The following is a 21,763-nucleotide window of genomic DNA, read 5'->3' as shown; positions in this document are numbered from 1 at the left end:
TACATTTGTGTATTTGTTTTTTCTTTTTTTTTTTGGAGGATTGTTTACTTGTTTAATTAATCAAAGATAAGGAAACCATCGAAGACTGCATTAGATTATTTACAAATATTATTTCTAAACCAATTTTTTAGCAATTTATTTCTCTACTAATTCACTCATTTCACCACAGGTTTCATGCTCCTTGGTTTTTTAGACTAGATACTTGCTTAGTGATGGATTCAACGGTCAGAAAGATCAACTCAAAACATAACATTCAAGTAAAAACATCCCTAAAGGCAACACTCGAGCAAAAGCAGGCAAAAGTTAGGGCAATCTCTTCAACAAAATTTACCTTCAAAACTGATGATAACAACATTTAAGTCGGGGGCAAAATCTGCTATAACTAATAATTTGCTTTGCTAACCCAGCATAAAAAGGAAAATGAAGCTCAAACCCAAATTGTAACACATGGATTGACAAAGTCTTTGATAATAAAAACCAACAAACTCTTCTATCTTGATATTTGACTTAGTTTCTGTAACCACGGCTGTTACGTCTACCTCTGGCCTTCTCGAATTTCCGGCCAGTAGATCGCACATAAGGCTTGGTGTGACTGTGGGGAACACCAGGAGCCTTGCCAAAGTGCTTGACAGCCTCTCTTGAGTTCTTAGGACCCCTTAGAAGAACCTGCAGATTTAATAGTAAAGATTAAAATTACCTCAAGTAAGAACTAAGAACTACTCCTTATCAAAATTAAATCTTTCTTCTGTATAATCAAATGAGTAAACAAACTCCTATTCTTAATTTTTTTTTTTAAAAAAAAATACACCCAACATAACACTTGCAAAAAAAAGCCGCAACAAACTAAAGTAAAGTTCAAAACCAAGTGTTACATATACCAATATATGCAACTCAACCATGCAAATAATAATGTCAAGTGAACTTAAACACTCATTTGTTTTACAGATGACGAATAGAGGGCAAACATAAAGGAATTGGGTCGATTCAAAGTACAAAGTACATTGTGGTATCACACCAGTAGGAAAACATCAAATGGACTTCATAGAAGCAACACTAATGAATAAAGGAATTGCATCAATTCGCCTTTATGCAATCAGGCTCTCAAATTGGAGAAATCGCAAGACTATATATGTGTTTTACCGGCAACATGTCACCATAAGTCGATAGCCATTGTTACATACAAGACACAGGTGAAGTAAATTGTTTTAAGATTAGGGTATCACTTCTCATAGCATTTAGAATTTTGTACTTTCAATTTCAGCTAGAGTTTGCATCACGCAGTATCAAGTAGTTTCTTAACACATTCAATTCTAAAACTTGAAAAGTTCAATTATGAACCTAGCTTCAAAGATAATGCAGATGTAGCCAATCTAATCCAAACAATAACCACCTATTACCAGAATAAATCATCCTATTTAATCAACACCTACACAATCCTAATAAACATTAATGAATAAAATGCTGCATTAACAAAATGCTCAAACAATTAATTTTCCAATTTTTGAAATGTAAGTACTTTAATCACAAACATATACACAATAAAGAACACAATAGACTGGATCAAAGCAATTATACCGTGTTCTGGCCAAGAGGAGCTCTTAGAGCCAACTGATCAAAGGTAAGGCACTCGCCACCGGCCTTTTCGATACGAGCCCTAGCAGTTTCAGTGAACCTCAGAGCACAAACCTTAATGGCAGGCACTTCATACACCCTAATATCATCAGTAATAGTTCCCACCAAAACAGCAATTTTGCCATCCTATATTATCACATAAACATTGCATTTCAATAATACACTCAATAATAAATCATCCACCAAATCAAATTAAATCATTCTAATATAAGTTAAATTAAATCATACAAAAACAAATTCAAAAAATTAAGTACCTTTCCGGCCATATACTTAACAAGCCTAGAGAGGGAAAGTGGGGCTTTGTTAGTCTTGCTCATAAAAAGCCTCTTCAACACAACAGCATTGAAATCGCTACCAGTTCTTCTAACCAAAAATCGGTAAAGCTGAAGAAAAAAATAACAAAAACCCAGATTAACCCACTATTTAATTTAACAAATTAAACCAAAAGAAACAAAATTTAACAACAAAATTCAACTGGGTATTTGATAAAATTTCTGGGTATTGATAAAAAATGATACCTTAACAAGGAGCTTGAGGTAAACATCGTTAGATTTAGGCGCAGTGCGCTTGGTCTTCTTGCTTTTGCCTCCTGCCTTCAAATCGATACCCTGAAAAGAAAAGAAAAAACCGATGATTAGGAGGAGATAGAATGAAGATTGAAGGTGTAAAAATGGAGGAGAGAGAAAGAGAGAGAATTGTTACCATGGTTTCGCAGTAGGGAAGTGATGATCTGATGCGGTATCGGCTGAAGCTATAGCAAGAGAGGAAATGAAAACTAGGGTTTTTGGCCTTTTATATTTGTAATTGGGGCTTTAGTTGGGTGTTGTAGGTTGGAGATGAATGGGTTTTTATTTGGGTTTGGGTTTGATCCGTTTGAGTAGATTGTTTGGAGGGTTTGTGGATTTGTATTATAGGCCTTTAGCCAAAAAAGTGTGGGTTTGGCAAAGGCTAAAAACGCATTTCTAATTCAAAATCGGAGCAAAAAAACAAACCCATTTCGATCAGATTTTGCGGGTTTGGACACAAGATTTTATACACTTTTACTTAGTTTGATTTAGATTACATCTACATGTGAAAACAGAAAGAACAAGAATTATTGTTGTCGAAAAGATTTGAAAACTTAGGGGGCGTTTGGTTAGCGGAATATAGGTATAAGGTGTGGGGTTTAGAAACATTGGAGGGGAGGTGGGTTTGGCTCATTTCATTCCCTTAGGTATCAAATAAAAGGAGAGAATGGTGAGATATATTTCATTTCAATATTAAGCCAAACACATGGTACTAAATATCAAGTTTCAACCCGATATCACCTTAACCTCATTCCTGATTCCAACCGCATACCACTCTGCAAACCAAACGCTCCCTTGAATGTAATGGGTCTAAAATTCAAACCCATGTCAAGTTGTCAACTAGCTAGATATTCAAATATGGAATCTATAACACTGATTCCTTGTTTTTGTAATTAGACCAAAGACAATGTGCTACTGGTTACCCGAGAATGCACCACAATGAATCATCTATGCATCTTAAAATCAATAAATTTCTACAATCAAAGTTCAACTAATTTTACTAGCTAAATTCTTATTACATAGTTACAATAAAATTAATTGTTGGTTTGTCAATCTTTAGTTTCATTCGTGTGTAGGAAAACTTCAATAATTATAGTATGTTACTTTTAAGTAGCCTTTCAAATGCGTTAAATTTAACTTTTGACTCTCATATTAGGGATCCACCTCAATACTCTTATCATCTATAACAATTACAGGTTCACAAGTCAACAAAATGGTTTATAAGTTAAAAGCGAAATGCGAAAAGGAATGTTTTATACATTCCCCTTATTTTATTATTTGTTCAATTTCTCTGTGCAAGGAGTTTCAGGGGTATTGTTGTATTAGTGTAATGTAGTAATAATATACGAAGAAAGTAAGGTTGGTGGAAGAATAAAGTATAATAGTTGGGAGGAGAAAGAATCTAGAAGTAATAAAATATGATAGCTGGAGGATCCAGTGGGAGATAAAAAAAAAAAAAATAGTAAAATATTGTGAAATTTCAAAAAAAAAAAATGGAGCAAGTAATAAAATACGGTCGCAAAAGAAAAGTGGGCAAGTAATAAAATATGGAGGGAGTATGGGGGAAGAAAGTATACATTAATATTTATTGAGTAACTAGGAACCCGATCGGTGCTGGTTCCGAGAAATTGAAAACCGAAAATTGGAATCAATTGCAACTAATTATTGGAATTTTGGCTCACCCTTAATCTTGTACCCCAATGATACATTGCACCCATCTTTCATGGTTATAGATTATGCATAGAGATGTTCAACAATCGCTGCAGAATGCACAGAACAAACAAGTTTTCTCTTCATCGCCGGTTTTCTCTTCTTCTTGGTATGGTTAGTACTTGTATGTAGTTAAGGAAAGCATAGTAGTTACTTTCAGCTTTGCCTTTGGTGTTTTAATTTGTTTTCTAAAGTTTCTTTAATGGCTAGTTTGAGGAACTAAGGGGGACGTTGTGTATTTCACATGTCAAAGAGAATGATGTCTCTTCTCATGGGTTGGAGTTTATGGTTGGGCAGTTGGAGAATCCTTTTGGTATTCTCAATTTTGTTAGGATTTTAAAAGATGAGGGAAACATACTCTACAAGCAAAATCAAATGGGGTCTGCTATTGCAAAATATTCTCTTGCTCTTAAGATTTTTTCCTTTGCTTCTGTTTGTAGTGATGAGGATAAATTGATGTTTTCGGACATAGATGTGTCCCTTAATCTAAACTTGGGAGCTTGCTTCATCAAGGTGAAGGACTATGACAGAGTGGGTCAATTGTGTTCAGCGGTTTTGTGTTTTGATTCTACTAATGTGAAAGCTTATTTTAGAAGAGCGATTGCGGCGTTAGAACTTAATAAACCTACCTTAGCTTTCATGGATCTTGCACAGACCCTTAAGTTAGATCCTAATAAAAACAGTGAGTTCCAACAAAAACTAAAGGAGGTGATATCCTTATTAGGTTGGTCTCCGGAGTTCGTTGATGAGGCTCTTGCAGTAACACAGGAGAATGAGAAGTTTAGAGATTATGTTCATTGCAGGAAGGAAGATAAATGTAGGAAGTTAGGGAAAAAAGGGAAAAGAAAGGAAGAAGATGGTCGTGGTGATGGTCATGTTCGAAGGTGTATAGGTGTGCAAGACGACACCAACATGGAAAAGAACGTTGATGGAAATTCTTTGGATTTGGAGGGTAAAGTCAACCCTACCAACCAAGATCTTAGGCCCGACGTTATAGATAACAATTGTGTCCTGAAGGGAACTTCTGAAACAAAAAACCCAAATCTGACAGGGTCAAGTTTTTGGTTCTCAAGCCGGAAGCGATATGATTCCTATTTGCATCTCACTCCAACATTGTATGGAGCGATTTCCAAAGGGCGTATAGTACAATACTATTGTTCTCTCCAAAAGAATTTCATTACTATCCGAGTAGCCAATCCTATAAGGAAGATGGATAGTGGTGTAACTCAAGAAGGTCCTACACCAATGGAGTTTAGTCACCCCCCTGTGGAAGGGCACGATAGGTGTGAAACAACTCCAGATTTGATTCAAGAATATTTAGCCATATGTATGGCAAGTCAAGAGTCATCAGGTGAAGCTACGTCAACACTCCTACCAAACTTGCCCATTTCTTCCCCTCTGCAGACATCCGTTCCCCCAACAACGTCCTCATCTGAATTTTTGTTGGGCTCTGTCTCATCTTCCCGTCCCAAGTTTCAAAGGAAAAATGTCACTCTGCAAATTAAACTAGGTCTTCCGCGTTTTTTACTAACTCTTTGTTTTGCAGCTCTAAAAGAATAGCATCTTGTCCCATCGGGTATACTTGGTTTCCTAAGCATAAGAAGTTGTATGGTCTTACCCCTAATGTTTTATCGTGTAATCTTGCTTTCTTTACTTAGTTTAAGTTGTAATTTTGCTTTTCATTTATAGAACTCTTTGTCAAAAAAAAAAAAAAAAAAAAAAAACAAGTTTGTTCTCCCACACGAGAAATTTAATTTTTGGTCTTTAGTCTAATACTAGATTAAGTCCCGTGCCATGCACGGTCATAATTATATTTTACAACAAATAAATTACAAATAATGGTGTAAATTCAACATTAATTTATCTAAAAAAAATTATTTGTAACAAAATAACTTGAATTTTAGTTTATACCAAATTTAGAAGCTATAAGGTTTTAATTTATACTTCGTATAATAAAATTAAAATATTAGCTTAGATTTATACCCATATGCGAATTAATATACATCTATCCTTAATTATTAACACATTTTCACAGAAATATGAAAATTTATTTGATTTCATTTTACTTTAGAATAATCAATATTTCGTAATCAATTTTTTAATATATTTTTAGTGCGTAGTAGGAGTTTTTTTTTATTTATTTATTTTTATAATCATATAAATATTAGAGTAATTAGATTAAATTTTCCAATATATGTTATGTATACTATAATAGAATGATTTTGTTCTTATAAACCTTATATAATTTTAAGATTTATATAAAGTATGCTACAAAATGATATTTTTTTAATTAAAATAAATTTTATTGTCAAATGATGAATGTTGGAGAAAAAAAAATGATATTGATAATATTATAATAATTTTGGAAAATAAAATATTACAATACCTTTTTTTTTTAATCTATCTTTATTATTTATGTAACTAAAAGTTTCCTAGTATATAAGATATATGTACAAAAAATTGAGTATAATGGGATTAAATATGTTGTTAAAATGGAAATAACTATTATTGTAGGTTATAAAATGAATGCATGTCATTAAAATATCGCAAAAAAAAAAAAGGCGGGAAATTTTTTAACCATGAAATGACAAGTGTCATTCCAGGTTTCGCCTTTAGTATAGGTTTAATAGATAGATAGATGGTCCAAAATCCTTTAAAATCGATCTATTGTATTAAATTAAACAAGGTTTTTTTTTTTTTTTTTTTTTTTTTTTTTTTTTTTTTGTGTGTGTGTCTAAACCTATAAAACAACCTCTATGATGTTTAATTTTTACCTTTAGTACGCAAGTAATATACTTATGGTATGACCTATTTTATATATGACATTCAAAAAATGCATTAAACAATAAAAAAAAATTATTTAATTCTGAGACTAATCGTCCAGGCAAGATCGATCTGGTTTAGGGTTTTAGCGCATCTCCTATGTTTTTATTATACGGACCTGTTTGCAATATAGATAATAGCTACATGCTTACCATTTGAGAACAAAAAAAAAAAAAAAGAAAAAAAAAGCGCAACATGCAAGCTATTGTGGGCTTGTAGCCCAAACAAGCTACATTGATGATTAGAAAAAAGACAAGCAAATTCCACTCACATTGTGATATGTGTGCAACTATTAATTATTTTAGGAAAATTTGTTATCATTAATCCCAACTTTGGGCCATTTACTTTCATTAATCCCAACTATCGATTATTTTTTAATTATCCCAACTTTGAGGGGGCATTTTCTTACATCAGGCCGAAACCGGTCAACAAAAATCAATGACCCGTTATACCAGGTTATTGGACACATGTCAACACATGATTTGTCAAAAAAAATAAAATCAAAGTTCTACAAAAATAAATTCAAAAAAATGGATAAAAAAACTTGGTAGCCCAACCCCACCCTAACCAGCCCCTCACCTGAAACCATCTTTTTCCTACCCCTGCCAGAAAGGGACATCCTCTCCTAGTACCACCAAGAACCCAATCTCAGCCACTTGAAAGCTAGAACCCACCCAAAAATCAAGGATATGGTGATTATGGCACCCGAAACCACCTTGAAACACAAACAGGTGAGGTGGTTTTGAGGGACTGGGAATGGGGATCTGGTGTTTTTGGCGAAGGGGAGTGGAATTGTGGTGGCTTGGGGGTTGTTTTCGGCGACAAGGGGGTGGTGTTGCCCGTGATTTTAGGGGAAGGAAGTGAGGTTTGAGGATGGTTTCGAGGGAAGAGAGTGAGACAGCGAGTGGTTTCGAGGAAATTCGGTGGTTTTCGGTGGGGTTGGAGAGGGAGATGGTGGTTTTCGGTGGGTGCTAAGGAGGGAGGCGGTGGGCTGCGGTGGGATGAAGGTGGCTGGGTTTGGTTTTTTTTTTTTTTTTTTTAAAAAAATTTTATTTTTTTTACTAATAAAATTGTGACATGTGGTATTTAAGAAAAAATTAAAAAGAAAGTTATCTTTTAAACAGGTCACCGGTCATTTGATTTGATGAAAGAAAATGCCCCATAAAGCTGAGATTATTCAAAAATAATCAATAGTTAGGATTAATGAAAGTAAATGGCCCAAAGTTAATTAGGATAATAATAACAAAATTTCCTTTCACTACGTGAAAAAAGGAATTTGGCACCGGTTCAAACCCGGCCTAAGGCACCAGTTTGAACCGGTGCCTATGTGGGGTGTGCCAAAAAGGGTTGTTAAAAGGCACCGGTTCAAACCGGTGCCAAAACTCGGAATTAGCACCGGTTAACCGGTGCCAAAAATGGCCAAAAAAAATAATTTTGTTGTTTTTGGCACCGGTTAACCGGTGCCAAAAGTGCCAAAAAATATATATTTTTTTTTTTTTTTGTTTTTTCCACTTAAAAATTAATTAGTCTAAAATACATAACAACATCAAAACGTAATATAAATCGATTAAAACATCATCAATATCTTCGAAAATTGCAACATCAATATCATCGAAAATTTGCAAATTTGCAATACATAATCAAAAAAAAAAAATATTACAACATATAAATACAAAAAAAAAATTACAACATATAAATACAAAAAAAAATTTACGATATAAATTTTTTTTAAAAAATTACAATATTGTTAATCAAAAAAAAAAAAAAAAAAAAAAAAAAAAAAAAAAACAAAAACACCATTCATTCTTGTATCTTGCTTCTTCGATTTCATATCTGAATAACATATCTGCACCAATTATTATTAAAAAAAAAACATTAATACAATTAAGCTTCGAAAAAAAAACCCATAATTTAATCCCAAAAATTGAAAAAAAAAAATCAAACCCAATCTGAAAAACCAAAACCCAGAAACCCAATCTGAAAAACCAAAACGCAAAAACCCAAATCTGAAAAACCCAATCTGAAAACAACAACCCAGAAACGCAAAAACAAAAACCCAGAAACCCAATCTGAAAACAAAAATTGAAATCGAACAAAACCCTTACTATTTGGATTTTAATCGACAAAAACCTAGAAAACAAAAAAAATTGAAAGAGAAGTGAAACAAAAACCCAAAAACGCAAAAAAAATGAAACAAAAAACCCGTTGAAACCCAGAAACGCAAAAAAATTGATACAAAAAACCCTTAATGTTGTTGTTGTTGTTACGGTGGTGAAACCCTTGTTGTTGCGGTGGTGTTGTTGTTGTTGTGGTGGTGGTGTTGTTCTTATTGCGGTGGTGTTGTTGTTGTAGAGAAAGAGAAGTGAATGGGACGGAGAGATCGAGGAGAGAGAAGGGAGAGGAGAGGAGAGGAGAGAGAATGGAGAGGAGAGAGTGAAAGAGGCGGATTGAGAGGAGAGAGAGGAGCAAGCTGCGCTTTAGGGTTTTAAGGAGAGATAAGGCCGGGTTTTTTTAAAAAAAATAATTAAAAGGTTCGGTTCACAAAGGCACCGGTTCAAACCGGTGGCCTTTATGTTTTAGACACCGGTTTGAAGTGAACCGGTGCCTTTTACTCTGATTTACCTTCCCACCAATTTTGTAGCCCATTTTTGACACCGGTTTGGACTGAACCGGTGCCAATTAGGGGGTGCCTTTTTGATATTTTCTACTAGTGTTTGTTTTATATTTTATTTGTTGCAAAGTACAAGGCCCATATTAAGGGTGTCCATTAATCGGATTAAAACCGTACAATCCAATCTAAACCGAATTATTAACTCGGATCGGATCAGATTGTTTTTTTTTTTTTTTTTTTTAAAAAAAAAGGATGTTCGGATCGGAACGGATTGGCCTTGTTCGGATCCAAAAAATCAAAATAATCGAAATATGAAACCGCTATATTATATATAAGGTCTCGTTCACTTCACCTTGCTGAACTGAAATTATTTTTACTGAACTGAAATTATTTTTGCTGAATTTAAATTATTTTTACTGAACTGAAATTATTTTTGCTGAATTTAAATTATTTTTACTGAACTGAAATTAATTTTACTGAACTGGATTTTTTTTTACTGATTCTCTATTTTATTTCTTCTTTAAAATTACTGATTTTTACAGAACTGAAATTAATTTTACTAAACTGAAATTAATTTACTGAACTGAACTTATTTTTACTGAAATTAAATTTTTTTACTGAATTTTAGTGAACAGGGCCTTAGTATTGTTAATATCAATCATGTTAAGCTATGTTTGTAATTATATTAAATATTAATATTAATCATGTAAACCTATGCTTTCAATACTTGTATTAATCATGTATAACTATATACGTTAAAAAATTGAATTTTTATTGCATTTCTATTTTTATAACCGCATATAGGCCCATAAAATTTGCAAGGTATTTTATTTGGATTTTCGTCAGATCCAAATAACCGAAAATTATTTCATATTGGATTGGATTTAGTGAGGAATTCAGATCGAATTGGATTTGGTGAGGAATTCGGATCAGATTGGATTTGATGATTGAAAACCATAATTTATTTCAGATTGAATTAGATTTGGGCTAAATCCAAATCGAATGGACACCCCTAGCCCTTAAAGCCCAATTAGTATCATGTGCACAATGGTGCACCTAGAAATAGGGGTGTTCATAAATCGGTCCGGACCGAAAAAATGGACCGGACCACCCCGGACCATACCGAATTAATCGGTCTGGTCTTCAGGTCTTGAAATTCATTTTTCCGGTCTTCGGTCCGGTCCAAAACCCTATGTATACTTTAACTTTACAGTTTTTGGACCGGACCGTTTTTTTATAAAAAATATGTGTGAAACCTTAAATAATGTTTAAAATTATCCTTAATAAGCTTAGAAAACTTTAACTTTATAAGTTTTTTTGCACTAAACATACAAAAAAAGACGCAAAAATGACGTTACAATATAGTTTTTCCAATATTTTTTTTTTGTGTTTCCCTTGACTTTATTAAAAATTAATATTCTTTTTAAAAAAATTCTTAAATTGGTCCAAAACGGTCCGGTTCGGGTTTTGGACCGATTCTTTCGGTCCGTTCCAGGTTCGGTCCTCATTTAATCGGTCCGGTCTTCGGTTCTTGGTCTTCGGTTCTTAAAATTCTAATTTTCGGTCTTATCCGGGTCGGTCCGGTCCGGTCTTGGACCGATGAACAGCCCTATCTAGAAATAGGTGCACCACGTATATACTTTTGAACATTTAATAAAAAAAAATTGAACATTTTACAAAAAAATGAACATTTAGTTAAAAATATATGAACACGTCACAAAAAATGAACATAAACGTGCAATTTTTATGTTCATATTTTATAAAGAAATGTTCATTTGGTATACAATAAATGTTCAGTTTATATTACAAAACTATTGAATTATTACGAGTCAGACAAACTTCTTTCAAAATTTTTCCGACTCGCAATAATTCAAAATTTGTGATTGTTCAGATTATTTAATAAATGTTCAAAATTTGTTATTGTTCATATTTTTTTTACTAAATGTTCAAAAGTATAGGCGTGGTGCATTGCGATTGTTCAGGTTTTTTTTTTTTACTAAACTAGCCTTCTGGCCTGTGCAATGCACGGTTTATTAATAGGTATACAATATATATAATTATTTTTTAATATATTTATATTGGCAAATTAATAGTTTATAGAAGAGAAGAAGAAGTGAAGATTAAATGCAATTGTAGTAGAAATTAAACTGGAGGAAAGTGAACTAAACAACCTTCAATCATTATACATGTATTGAATTAAAGTGTGTGTGTGTGTTTTTTTTTTTTTTAAGAGAAAAGGGATTAAAAAAAGAAAGATTAGATGAGGTGACATGTGGCATCGGAGAAAAAAAAAAAAGGAATGTACTTGTGGCATTATAAGGATGATGATTTTTGTTTTTAAATACTAAGTATAGATAGATATAGATATAGATAGATGTTCAAAATTTGCGATGTTAAGATTTTTTTACTAAATGTTCAAAATTCGCGATTGTTCAGATTTTTTTACTACATGTTCAAAAGTATAGGTGTGACGCATTGCGATTGTTCAGATTTTTTAACTAAATGTTCAAAATTTGCGATGTTCGGATATTTTTAGTACATGTTCAAAATTTGAAATTGTTCAGATTTTTACTAAATGTTCAAAAGTATAGGCATAGTGCACCTATTTGGTGCATCTTAAAATTTCCGCTTAAAGCCTTGTAACTTACCATTGGAGTTGATCTTAAATCTTAAAGTTATTATAGTAAATTAAGGGTAAATTCATTCAATTCAATATTAAGGCCCCGTTCACTTCACCTTATTTTGCTGAATTGAAATTATTTTTATTGAAACAAAATTATATTTGCTGAACTTAAATTAATTTACTGAACTGAAATTATTTTTTCTTAAACCGAACTTATTTTTACTGATTTTCTATTATAATTCTTCTTTAAGAAAACTGAATTTTAATGAATTGAACTTATTTTTATTAAATTACACTCGGAGTAATTATTTTTACTTAATATTATTTTTTTAAGGTGAAGTGAACATGCCTAATTTAGTGAATAACATTTATTTTCCCCAAATTATTCCACAACCTTCCACTTTTTAGATGTACGAGTAGTAGATTTTTTTTGTTGAAACAACAAGATACAAATCATTTTAATCATGAACATTATCAACTACTCCATGTATTATTACAGCAAAACCTTTGAATCAAACAAGCAATTACAAGGTTGATAATAAAGAAAACGGTCCAACAAAACCGCAACACGTCAATATAACGCCTAATCCTTAACGTCAACGCTCTCTCTCCATCATCTCACACCACATTCCCCAACTTTCCACCTTGTCAAAATCCATCACCTCCAAAATCCCCAAACTACCCCTCACCCTCCCAATCAGATTGAGTTCGATGTGGTCGAATTGATTCGGGTCAAGTTTTAAAGTTGAGTGGTCGAATTAGTTCGGGTCAATTTTTAAAGTTGAGTTATGCTCATACAGTCATACTTAATTATTTGTTTAACGAGTCAAAATTTGGATTAATATTTTTTTCGAGTCAGTTTCAGATCGGCTTGGATTGGTGTGTTTTTAAACTTCTACGGCTCCCAGGGGCATTTCCGTCATTTCACACCCCTCACCCTCTGTCCAAATCACCCACTTTCTCTCTCCTCTCTCCTAAATCTCCGCCATCTCCACTTTCTCTCTCCTCCTTCAACCCACTTTCCCTCTCCTCCCCCTCTCTCTCTAATGCAGTCAACCAAAAGTCGCCGGAGAATATCTCCGGCAGACGGCGGCGATAACTCCTCCGGCGCCGATAAACAAGACCAACTCCTCCTCTCCTCCGCCATCTGCAACGGCGAAGACCTCTCTCCCTTCGTCAGAAAAGCTTTCGCCGCCGGGAAACCGGACTTCCTGCTCCACAACCTCAAAGCCTTCACTCGTTCCAAGGAATCGGAGATCGAAGAAGTCTGCAAAGCTCACTACCAAGACTTCATCTTAGCAGTCGATGATCTTCGCTCACTTCTCTCCGATGTCGATGATCTGAAATCGTCACTTTCATTGTCGAATGCTCATCTTCAGTCAGTTGCGCAGCCATTGTTGAGCTCTCTCGATGCTTTCATCGAAGCTCGGAATGTTAACAATAATCTGTTGATGTGTTTGGGTTCGGTGAAGATCTGCGTTGAGATTGTCGAGCTTTGTGCAAGGAGTAACGCGCATATTGAGAATGATCAGTTGTATTTGGCGCTACGATGTGTTGATCAGATTGAGAGGAATTTGCTGAAGATTGCGCCATCTTCGACGTTGAAGAGGATGCTGGAGAAGCATATTCCGGCAGTTAGGGTTTATGTTGAGAAGAAAGCGAATAAGGAATTTGGGGATTGGCTTGTTGAGATTCGAGCTGTGAGTAGGAATTTAGGGCAGTTTGCGATTGGACAAGCGTCTTCGGCTCGGCAAAGGGAGGAGGAGTTGAGGATGAAGCAGCGACAAGCGGAGGAGCAGTCGAGGTTGAGTGTTAGGGATTGTGTTTATGCGTTGGAGGAAGAAGATGATGGATTGGATCTTGAGTTGGAGAGAGAAAATGGTGGTGGGAATGTCAATGGAGGGAGCTTAGGGTTTGATCTTACGCCGTTGTATAGGGCGTTTCATATTCATCAATCGTTGGGAGCTGAGGATCGGTTTAAGCATTATTATTTCGAAACTCGAAAGTTGCAATTGACTTCTGATTTTCAGGTATCTTCTATGACACCGTTTTTAGAGTCACATCAAACTTTTTTTGCGCAAATTGCTGGGTTTTTCATTGTTGAGGATAGGGTATTGAGGACTGGTGGGGGGTTGATTACGAAATGGGAGGTTGAGAATTTGTGGGAATTGGCTATTAGTAAGATGTGTTCTGTGTTAGAGGATCAGTTTTCGCGAATGCAGACCGCGAATCATTTGTTGTTGATCAAGGATTATGTGAGTTTGCTTGGGGTTTCGTTGAGGAGGTTTGGGTATCCGGTTGATGCTTTGCTTGATGTGTTGAGTAAGCATAGGGATAAGTATCATGAATTGTTGTTATCGGATTGTCGTAAGCAGATTACTGATGCGGTTAATGCTGATAAGTTTGAGCAAATGTTGATGAAGAAAGAGTATGAGTATTCTATGAATGTGTTAGCTTTTCAATTGCAGACTTCGGATATTACCCCGGCTTTTCCTTATGTGGCTCCTTTTTCGACTACTGTGCCTGATTGTTGTAGAATTGTGAGGTCGTTTATTGAGGATTCTGTGAGTTTTATGTCATATGGTGGGCAGTTGGATTCTTATGATGTGGTTAAGAAGTATTTGGATAGATTGTTGAGTGAGGTTCTTGACGAGGCTCTAGTTAAGTTGATTAAGACTTCTGTGTTTGGTGTTTCACAAGCTATGCAAGTTGCCGCGAATATGGCAGTGTTTGAGCGAGCCTGTGATTTCTTCTTTAAGCATGCTGCTCAGCTCTCGGGCATACCTTTGAGAATGGCAGATAGGGGAAAGAGGCTGTTCCCATTAAAGAAGTCTCGTGATGCAGCAGAAGAAATGCTTGCTGGGATGATTAAGGTTAAGATAGATGGTTTTATGTCACTGATGGAGAATGTTAATTGGCTGGGTGACGAGCCTCTTCAGGGCGGTAATGAGTATGTGAATGAGGTTATAATATTCCTGGAGACTCTGGTTTCGACTGCTCAGCAGATATTACCCCCACAAGTTCTTAAGAGGGTTCTACAGGATGTAATGTCTCACATATCTGGAAAGATTATCGGTGCTTTGATGGGAGATTTAGTGAAGAGGTTTAATGTTAATGCAATTACAGGGCTCGACATTGATATTCAGTTATTAGAGTCATTTGCAGAAAGTCAGGGATCTATTCTCTCCGAAGCTGAAGCAAATGAGCTAAAATTAGGCCTAGCTGAGTCGAGGCAGCTGGTTAATTTGCTTTTAAGCAATAACCCAGAGAACTTCCTAAATCCTGTTATCAGGGAAAAAACTTACAATGCTTTGGACTACAGGAAAGTTGTAACCATTTCTGAGAAACTAAGGGATCCATCAGATAGGAGCTTCTTTGCCACCAGGGGAGCTAAGCCGAATCCCAAAAGGAAGTCTCTGGACGCGTTGATAAAAAGGCTAAGGGAGGTTAGCTGATTTGACGTAGACCTGTAAGTAGCCAATTGCTTTATTTTGAGGAGGTGTTTATTGTTCTTGTTTCCTGATAGTTGTTCATTGCTAACTATATATGCAGATCCAATAAACATATTATTGTTTGTAAAATCATGTTTGATATTTTATCCTGTATGTAGTTTTCAATACCTACATTTTGATGTTGTATTTTATTCATTGAAAGAATAGTGAGATTTATTTATGATCTTTAACTTAAAAAGGTACTTCTTTTTCATTTGACAGTTGTTTGTTCCCCTGATTTTTTGCCTCCTTTTAAGGTGTGTTCATCATTAGTTTTCTAAATTTGGCTCATCATCCTTCTCATTTTCAACCCCATGAGTCATATTGTTTAAAGAATGCAAGCTTCATGCTCCAAGATCCTGTACTTATCTCATTGATCTTGTCGTCTAATTTTTCCCTGGCTAACTACAATTTAGCATTATGATCATTCTTTGTCAAATTTTAATTTTGGTTAATGATGAACACATTATTTAAAGCATAAATCAGAAATAGTTGTTCTTACTTAGTTTGATCTTCAATCTTTTGCAACAAATTTATTGTTACGTATAGTTGGCACTTGGCAGTCTTGGCAGTATGAAGCTAGTCAGCTAGATTATGCTAAGTTATTTAGCTTCAGTGCAGCAATGCCTTGATTTTTTAGAGGGAAGTCTGTTTTTGGTTCATGTTAATTTTGTTGTTGTTAGTTCTTTGGTAAACTCCTTGAACCTTTTGTTATCTCCTTATATACAGAGCAAATGGGAGTTTTTGCTAAGAAGGTTAGGGTTTGACTATATATTAGATGGGATAATGCAAGAGGGAAGGAGGAGTGGCCGTTTAAGTTAATGGGATGTCATGCTGTAAAATTGGTCAACATAAACTAGTAAAGGCATCATACATATAAATGGAAGAGCATTGCCCTGTTAAAATTCAGGCTAGCTGAAAGCTTTTTCGAGCATGAATGCTTTTTCATGGTGAGAAAGTCACTAATATGCTCAAATTGAAGGTGATATGCATCAACGATCCCTTCAAAGTCTTCAATTAGTGAACAAGCCATGAAAGTATATATAAACAGTCTTTTTTTTTGCTAGATATGAGCAATACATGACTGTACATCATAAGCTTAATTAGTAGAAGGTTGTTCATAATGGTTAATGAAAGCTTACTTATCCATTTATATGACTTTGTTAGGAATGGAGACATGTAGAATATTAAATTGGTGGTGTATTTAGAACTTTGGGAGAATTTGGTGTTATGTCTATTTGAAACTTAAACCCTTCATGAATGTACAGTTATTTCTTTGCCTAAGCTGAACATAAAAGTGCTAGAATGGGACATTTTACGAATAAACATGTTAACAATGCTGCCATTGATGGTCCTTGTCTTTAGACCATGACATCATGTTATCATTTCTAATCAGGATCATTGAATAGTTGACAATAGAATACAGAACAAATTGGAGAGAATGCTCCTTTTTTTTTTGGGTTGTTGTTGTTTCTGATAAAGTGTATGAATGAATGTACATTGAATGTCTGAAACGAAGACGAAGCTACTTAAATACTTGCTTATTACAAAAACTTCTTGCTATAACTAACTTCCTGGAATCTAGGGAAGTTTGTTATTACATAATTTTGTAATACTCCCTCCGTCTCTTTATTAATATCCACTTTCTCTTTATTATGTGAGTAATAAATGATAGAAAGTGGACATTAATAAAGAGACGGAGGGAGTATTACAAACTATCTTCTCATATATTCTAGAATTGTTGGTAGCTCTGTCATCAACTTCTAGCTCTTCTTTTTGTTTGAGAGTGCTGTAGTATCATCGACTGCCATGTCTAATGTATTATGATCCAACATGGTTTGATCACCTATATCTTGCAAATGATCATCCTGCAAATGATCTGTATGATCATTAATAGATCAACCAAGGTAAGTAGATGCTAGGGAGGACAAACGTCATGTTTGCCGCTTTTATTAGAAACTATTTCATTGGCAGTGAAATATTGTTGTTGGACTGATGGCCAGGGCATAATTGGTTGAGCTTCACCTTGGTATTGAGACTATTGGCTTTTTTATTTTTATTTTTATTTTATTTTATTAGTGACTCAGACTTGTGCTCATACACAAAGCTAATTGGCTTTGGTGGTGGCCAGTGGCTACTAGTAAGTGGCGTGTTTATATGTAGCGCCGACAAGCCAAGTAGTTACCGATATGGGTTCCATTTTTGTGTATCGTTGAGCAAAGACATGTAATCATGTCTTGGCTAACCACTCGATCAATATCTGATTGGTCTTGCGTTTGGTGGTACGCTCTAACTATCAGCCTCTATTGGACGGACTCCACCTTGGTTGTGGCGCTGATGACTTGTGTTGTCAATTGTCATCCACCAAGCCAAGCAGTCAATTTTACCCTTGTGCAATGGTGAATACTTTGTACTCTGTAATAGGGTATGACTATTCTACAAGGGTAGATTAATCAAAGACATTGTTGACGAACCTTCGACGAATAGTAAGCTGGGTAATTCAGTCATTTATCCCTGATTACTCCCCTCGTGGAGCTCGAGTGAAATTCACTTATGTCCACGTTAATCAACTACCTATTCATAAATAATCAGACACGTGTCAAATATCCCTTATCCCACCAAATATAAATACTCCAATCCATCCAAACTTTTCATTTTGTCAAACAAACTTAACTCACTTACCCCTCCTTAGCAATGTCTTCATCAACCACCACAACACCCCTTCTCCTCCTCTTCCTCATCTCACTCTCCGTCGTCGCCACCGCCAAACCAACCGCCTACGAAGTCTTAGAGAGCTACGACTTCCCGGTTGGTCTACTCCCTAATGGAGTAACCGGCTACGAGCTCAACCCTGAAACGGGGGAGTTCAAGGTCTATTTGCCTCAAACATGTAAGTTCACCATTGAAGGATATGATCTAGAATACAAATCAACCATCACCGGGGTTATCTCGAAAGACCGTCTTACACACCTCAAGGGTATTAGTGTTAAGGTGTTGCTTCTGTGGCTGAGTATCGTCGAAGTCGATAAGAAAAACGGTGAGCTTCAGTTCTCCGTCGGTATCGCCTCCGCGAACTTCCCCCTCGAAGGTTTCGAGGAGTCGCCATCTTGCGGATGTGGGTTTGATTGTGATGATGCTAATCTTGCTGTTTTGTAGGGTAAGTTAGTTTATTTTATGTACTAGTATTAGATTAAAAATGTAAGGAGAATAATAAGAAATGTATTGGATATTTGGATTAACTTTCCACTTATTCTAGTTATAAGGAACATTTTTAATAATCATAATTATATATATAATGAATGATTCCCCAATTTCTTTTTTGATAAATTAAAGTAAGTTAGACTTTCTTTGATGATGCAAAAAGTTCTTTTTTTAGGATTTGTAATAACAAATGATATGTAAAGGGATGAAGCATTGTTTTCCTTTATGAGATACGTTTACATGTTTGGTATGTACTTTATTTTATCTTTCAAAAAGTTGATAAATAAAATGGTAAATGAACACGATTACTTGAAGCCCTATTAGAAAAGTTCCAAGTCATATAGTATAATAGCATTATTAATACCACACAACTTCTTGATCGATATGTTACAATTAGGAAATATTTCGTATAATTATATAGTGTCACAATAACTTATTGTGAGATAAATGTGATGACCTTTCGATTTAAGCTCTTATTACGGAGTATTCAGAAGAATTACTATGAACTTGTGATACCATCTCAAGATCGATTGATCGACTTGCTCTATAATTGTTTAGTATTCCGTCATCTAGTATGCCGTGAGTACGATCTAGTTTTAGAGTTGGTGTTAACTTTAATGCGAAGGCGTGTTTCACGTGGGAGTTTCCGCAAGTTCTACAACATGTGAATTGATGACATGAATCATGAGGTTCAAGATATTTGTTATGTTATCCATTTATCCTTAAATCCTTATCGACCTTATACGTAGTATGTGGGACAATAGTTCAGATCACTGGATTGAAATAAACAAAGTTATGTAGAAACTTTAAGTTCTACACTTCTACCCCTCCCTTCAATCAAATTTTTAGTTTGTGAGATTAGTGGTTCAATGTTGAATACTAAGTATTATATATTTGAACTTGTGCTATACATGAGTCATTGAGTGTGATGGAGATGGAGGAATGATGGAATAAATTGATCTAGTTACTTGGAAAAAAAAAACAAAAAAAAACAAAAAAAAAAAACAAAAAAAAACAAAAAACTTTGAGAATAAATGTTGATTCTCCTTTACTTTGTGGTCTTTAAACTTTGGGTTTGAGACAATTGTGAGATACCATGAGAATTGTTTTATCAAAGCTTTGAAAATAAATGTTGATTCTCCTTTACTTTGTGGTCTTTAAACTTTGGGTGTGGGACAATTGTGAGATACCATGAGAATTGGTTTATCAAAATATATATGTTAAAACATATGAAAAGTATTATAAAGCAAGTAATAAAAGACGAATAGAGTATAAGAGCATCTCTAATTGCAGGTTAAATTTTAACTATCTTGTCATGTTACATAAAATTCAAGCTACTTTTCATCATTAGTTTGAATCCCAATAGTTTAGCTAATAAGGAGTAGCTTGTTATATAAATGGTTGATTACCATGTTTCCTCCTTTCGCCAAGTTATTGTCAGCCATAATAGCTCACCAAGCAAATTTGTCATTTTAACTACATTATTCAAACTAAAAAGTGGAAACTTCTAAAAATTGCAAGTAGGTCTCCTTCCAATAATATCATGTATAAAATATATAGTAAGATGGTTCAAACAAGATTTCACATGAAAACGTTTTATCATAGCAATAAATACAAAATAAAGTCAAAATGTAGTTTATAAATAATGCAAAAGTCAAACGGTGTTAACTAAAAAAACGAAGGAAGAATCTCTCAAGTAACCCGTTACAATTAGAGATGGCGACGTGCTCTTATAGCTAAACGATATTTTAGATTCGAAATCATTTTTATTGATATTTTTACCAATATGACAACAATATTTTTATTTTTTTTTTAACAAGAGCAACAAGATCATTTATCATCTTTCATAATCCATAATTTCAACCTAATTTTCAAACCCATAATTAATTAGGAGAGACTAGAACTTCGCGCTGTTAGTACCCCTTCAAATAAAATCTCTCAATTAAACACGTCAATTATCAAAATTTCCACCAATATTATTGTATCTTTTGGCACATCAATTTAGCCATATGTTGCATCAAATTTCCAACTAAAGACAAAATTAACACCCCAAAATACTAAAACTTCTATAGTACCAAATCAAAATTCACAACTTCTTCCCTTCACAATAACAATGGCATCTTCTTCTTCAATCCTCCTCTTCCTTGTCTCACTCATCACCGCCGTTGCCGCCATTGATGACAATCTATCAGCCTACGAAGCCTTGGAAACCTTCAATTTTCCAATGGGTATTCTTCCAAAAGGTGCTTTAGGGTATGAATTGAACGAAAAAACAGGAAGTTTCAAGGCATTTTTAAATGGGAGTTGTAGTTTTTCATTAGAAGGGTCTTATCAGCTGAAATACAAGCCTACAATTAGTGGGTTTATCTCAAAAAACAAGCTTACTAAACTTACTGGGGTTAGTGTTAAGGTTTTCTTCGTTTGGTTGAATATTGTTGAAGTTAGAAGGGCTGATGATGAACTTGAGTTTTCTGTTGGAATTGCTTCTGCTAATTTCCCTATTGATAATTTCGAGGAGTGCCCGCAATGTGGGTGTGGATTAGATTGCGTCAATCATGTTGAAGATGATCAGGTTAGGGTGATTAATGATGATATTAGGTCTTCTGTTTCTTCGATTTGAGGGTTTTAATTTGTGGGTTTGTTTTGTTTTGGGGTTAATTTTAATGGGTTTTTTTTTTTTTGCCTTTTGTTGTTGGATCTTGCTGTGATTAAGCAAGAAAGATTTAAATTAACCCTTGTTGTATGTAAATTTGGATAACGAGAAATTATGATCATAAATCTGTTTTGCTTTAATTTTGTGCAGTTTTTAATGGTTGGTTGACTTCATACTTTGTGAATGTGTTTATCGATTGCTACTTTGTTAGTACTGAATTACCAATTGGTACTTGGATCAGTTGGTAAGCGGCTGTTTGTTGAGCTTCCCCCGGTTTATTTCCGAATTAGTCAGAGTCTAGTAGGCTTATGTAGTACGTTTCTACAAATAATCCTTTTGTTAATAAAGAAACAGGAATGATGTCAAACCTTTTATCAAAATATGTTGTGATGCTGTTTCTGATGTTTTTTTAATCATGAAACTTATTAAAATATGATTGGGTTTGATTGAATG

At 34.5% G+C, this 21,763-nt stretch overlaps 3 protein-coding genes and 1 pseudogene across 3 annotated transcripts; 3 read left to right on the top strand and 1 right to left on the bottom strand.

Moving 5' to 3' along the window:
- Nucleotides 1-303: 303 nt before the first annotated feature.
- Nucleotides 304-2,456, bottom strand: LOC145624104 (large ribosomal subunit protein eL18x-like). Its single transcript, XM_081677062.1, has 5 exons — nt 2,335-2,456; nt 2,151-2,240; nt 1,887-2,015; nt 1,576-1,758; nt 304-666 (listed from the first exon to the last, which is right to left on the bottom strand). Exons 1-5 carry the CDS (start codon nt 2,335-2,337, stop codon nt 508-510), a joined length of 564 nt encoding a protein of 187 aa, XP_081533188.1. The 5' UTR covers nt 2,338-2,456; the 3' UTR covers nt 304-507.
- Nucleotides 2,457-12,935: 10,479 nt separating this feature from the next.
- On the top strand, nt 12,936-15,655 carry LOC145624103 (exocyst complex component SEC15B pseudogene; annotated as a pseudogene).
- Nucleotides 15,656-18,099: 2,444 nt separating this feature from the next.
- On the top strand, nt 18,100-18,911 carry LOC145615509 (uncharacterized protein At5g01610-like). Its single transcript, XM_081670587.1, has one exon. It carries the CDS (start codon nt 18,151-18,153, stop codon nt 18,610-18,612), a length of 462 nt encoding a protein of 153 aa, XP_081526713.1. The 5' UTR covers nt 18,100-18,150; the 3' UTR covers nt 18,613-18,911.
- Nucleotides 18,912-20,698: 1,787 nt separating this feature from the next.
- Nucleotides 20,699-21,450, top strand: LOC145615498 (uncharacterized protein At5g01610-like). The gene has a single exon (XM_081670577.1). The coding sequence runs from the start codon at nt 20,771-20,773 to the stop codon at nt 21,275-21,277; it is 507 nt and encodes a 168-aa protein (XP_081526703.1). The 5' UTR covers nt 20,699-20,770; the 3' UTR covers nt 21,278-21,450.
- The last annotated feature ends 313 nt before the right edge of the window (nt 21,451-21,763 follow it).

The sequence above is a fragment of the Chenopodium album genome, chromosome 3 (genome assembly GCF_948465745.1).
Source record: "Chenopodium album chromosome 3, dcCheAlbu1.1, whole genome shotgun sequence".
NCBI classification, from domain to species: Eukaryota; Viridiplantae; Streptophyta; class Magnoliopsida; order Caryophyllales; family Amaranthaceae; genus Chenopodium; species Chenopodium album.
Note: the sequence above shows the minus strand (reverse complement) of the source record. Positions and strands in the feature narration are given on the sequence as shown.

Excerpts from the sequence above, each read along its gene's own strand:
- LOC145624104 (XM_081677062.1), bottom strand. Across the intron at positions 2,016-2,150 it reads ACCTCAAGCTCCTTGTTAAG|CTTTACCGATTTTTGGTTAG; the intron begins GTATCATTTTTT and ends TTTTTTCTTCAG. Across the intron at positions 1,759-1,886 it reads TTAAGTATATGGCCGGAAAG|GATGGCAAAATTGCTGTTTT; the intron begins GTACTTAATTTT and ends GTGATAATATAG.
- LOC145615498 (XM_081670577.1), top strand. The coding sequence starts at position 20,771 with ATGGCATCTTCTTCTTCAATCCTCCTCTTCCTTGTCTCACTCATCACC.
- LOC145615509 (XM_081670587.1), top strand. The coding sequence starts at position 18,151 with ATGTCTTCATCAACCACCACAACACCCCTTCTCCTCCTCTTCCTCATC.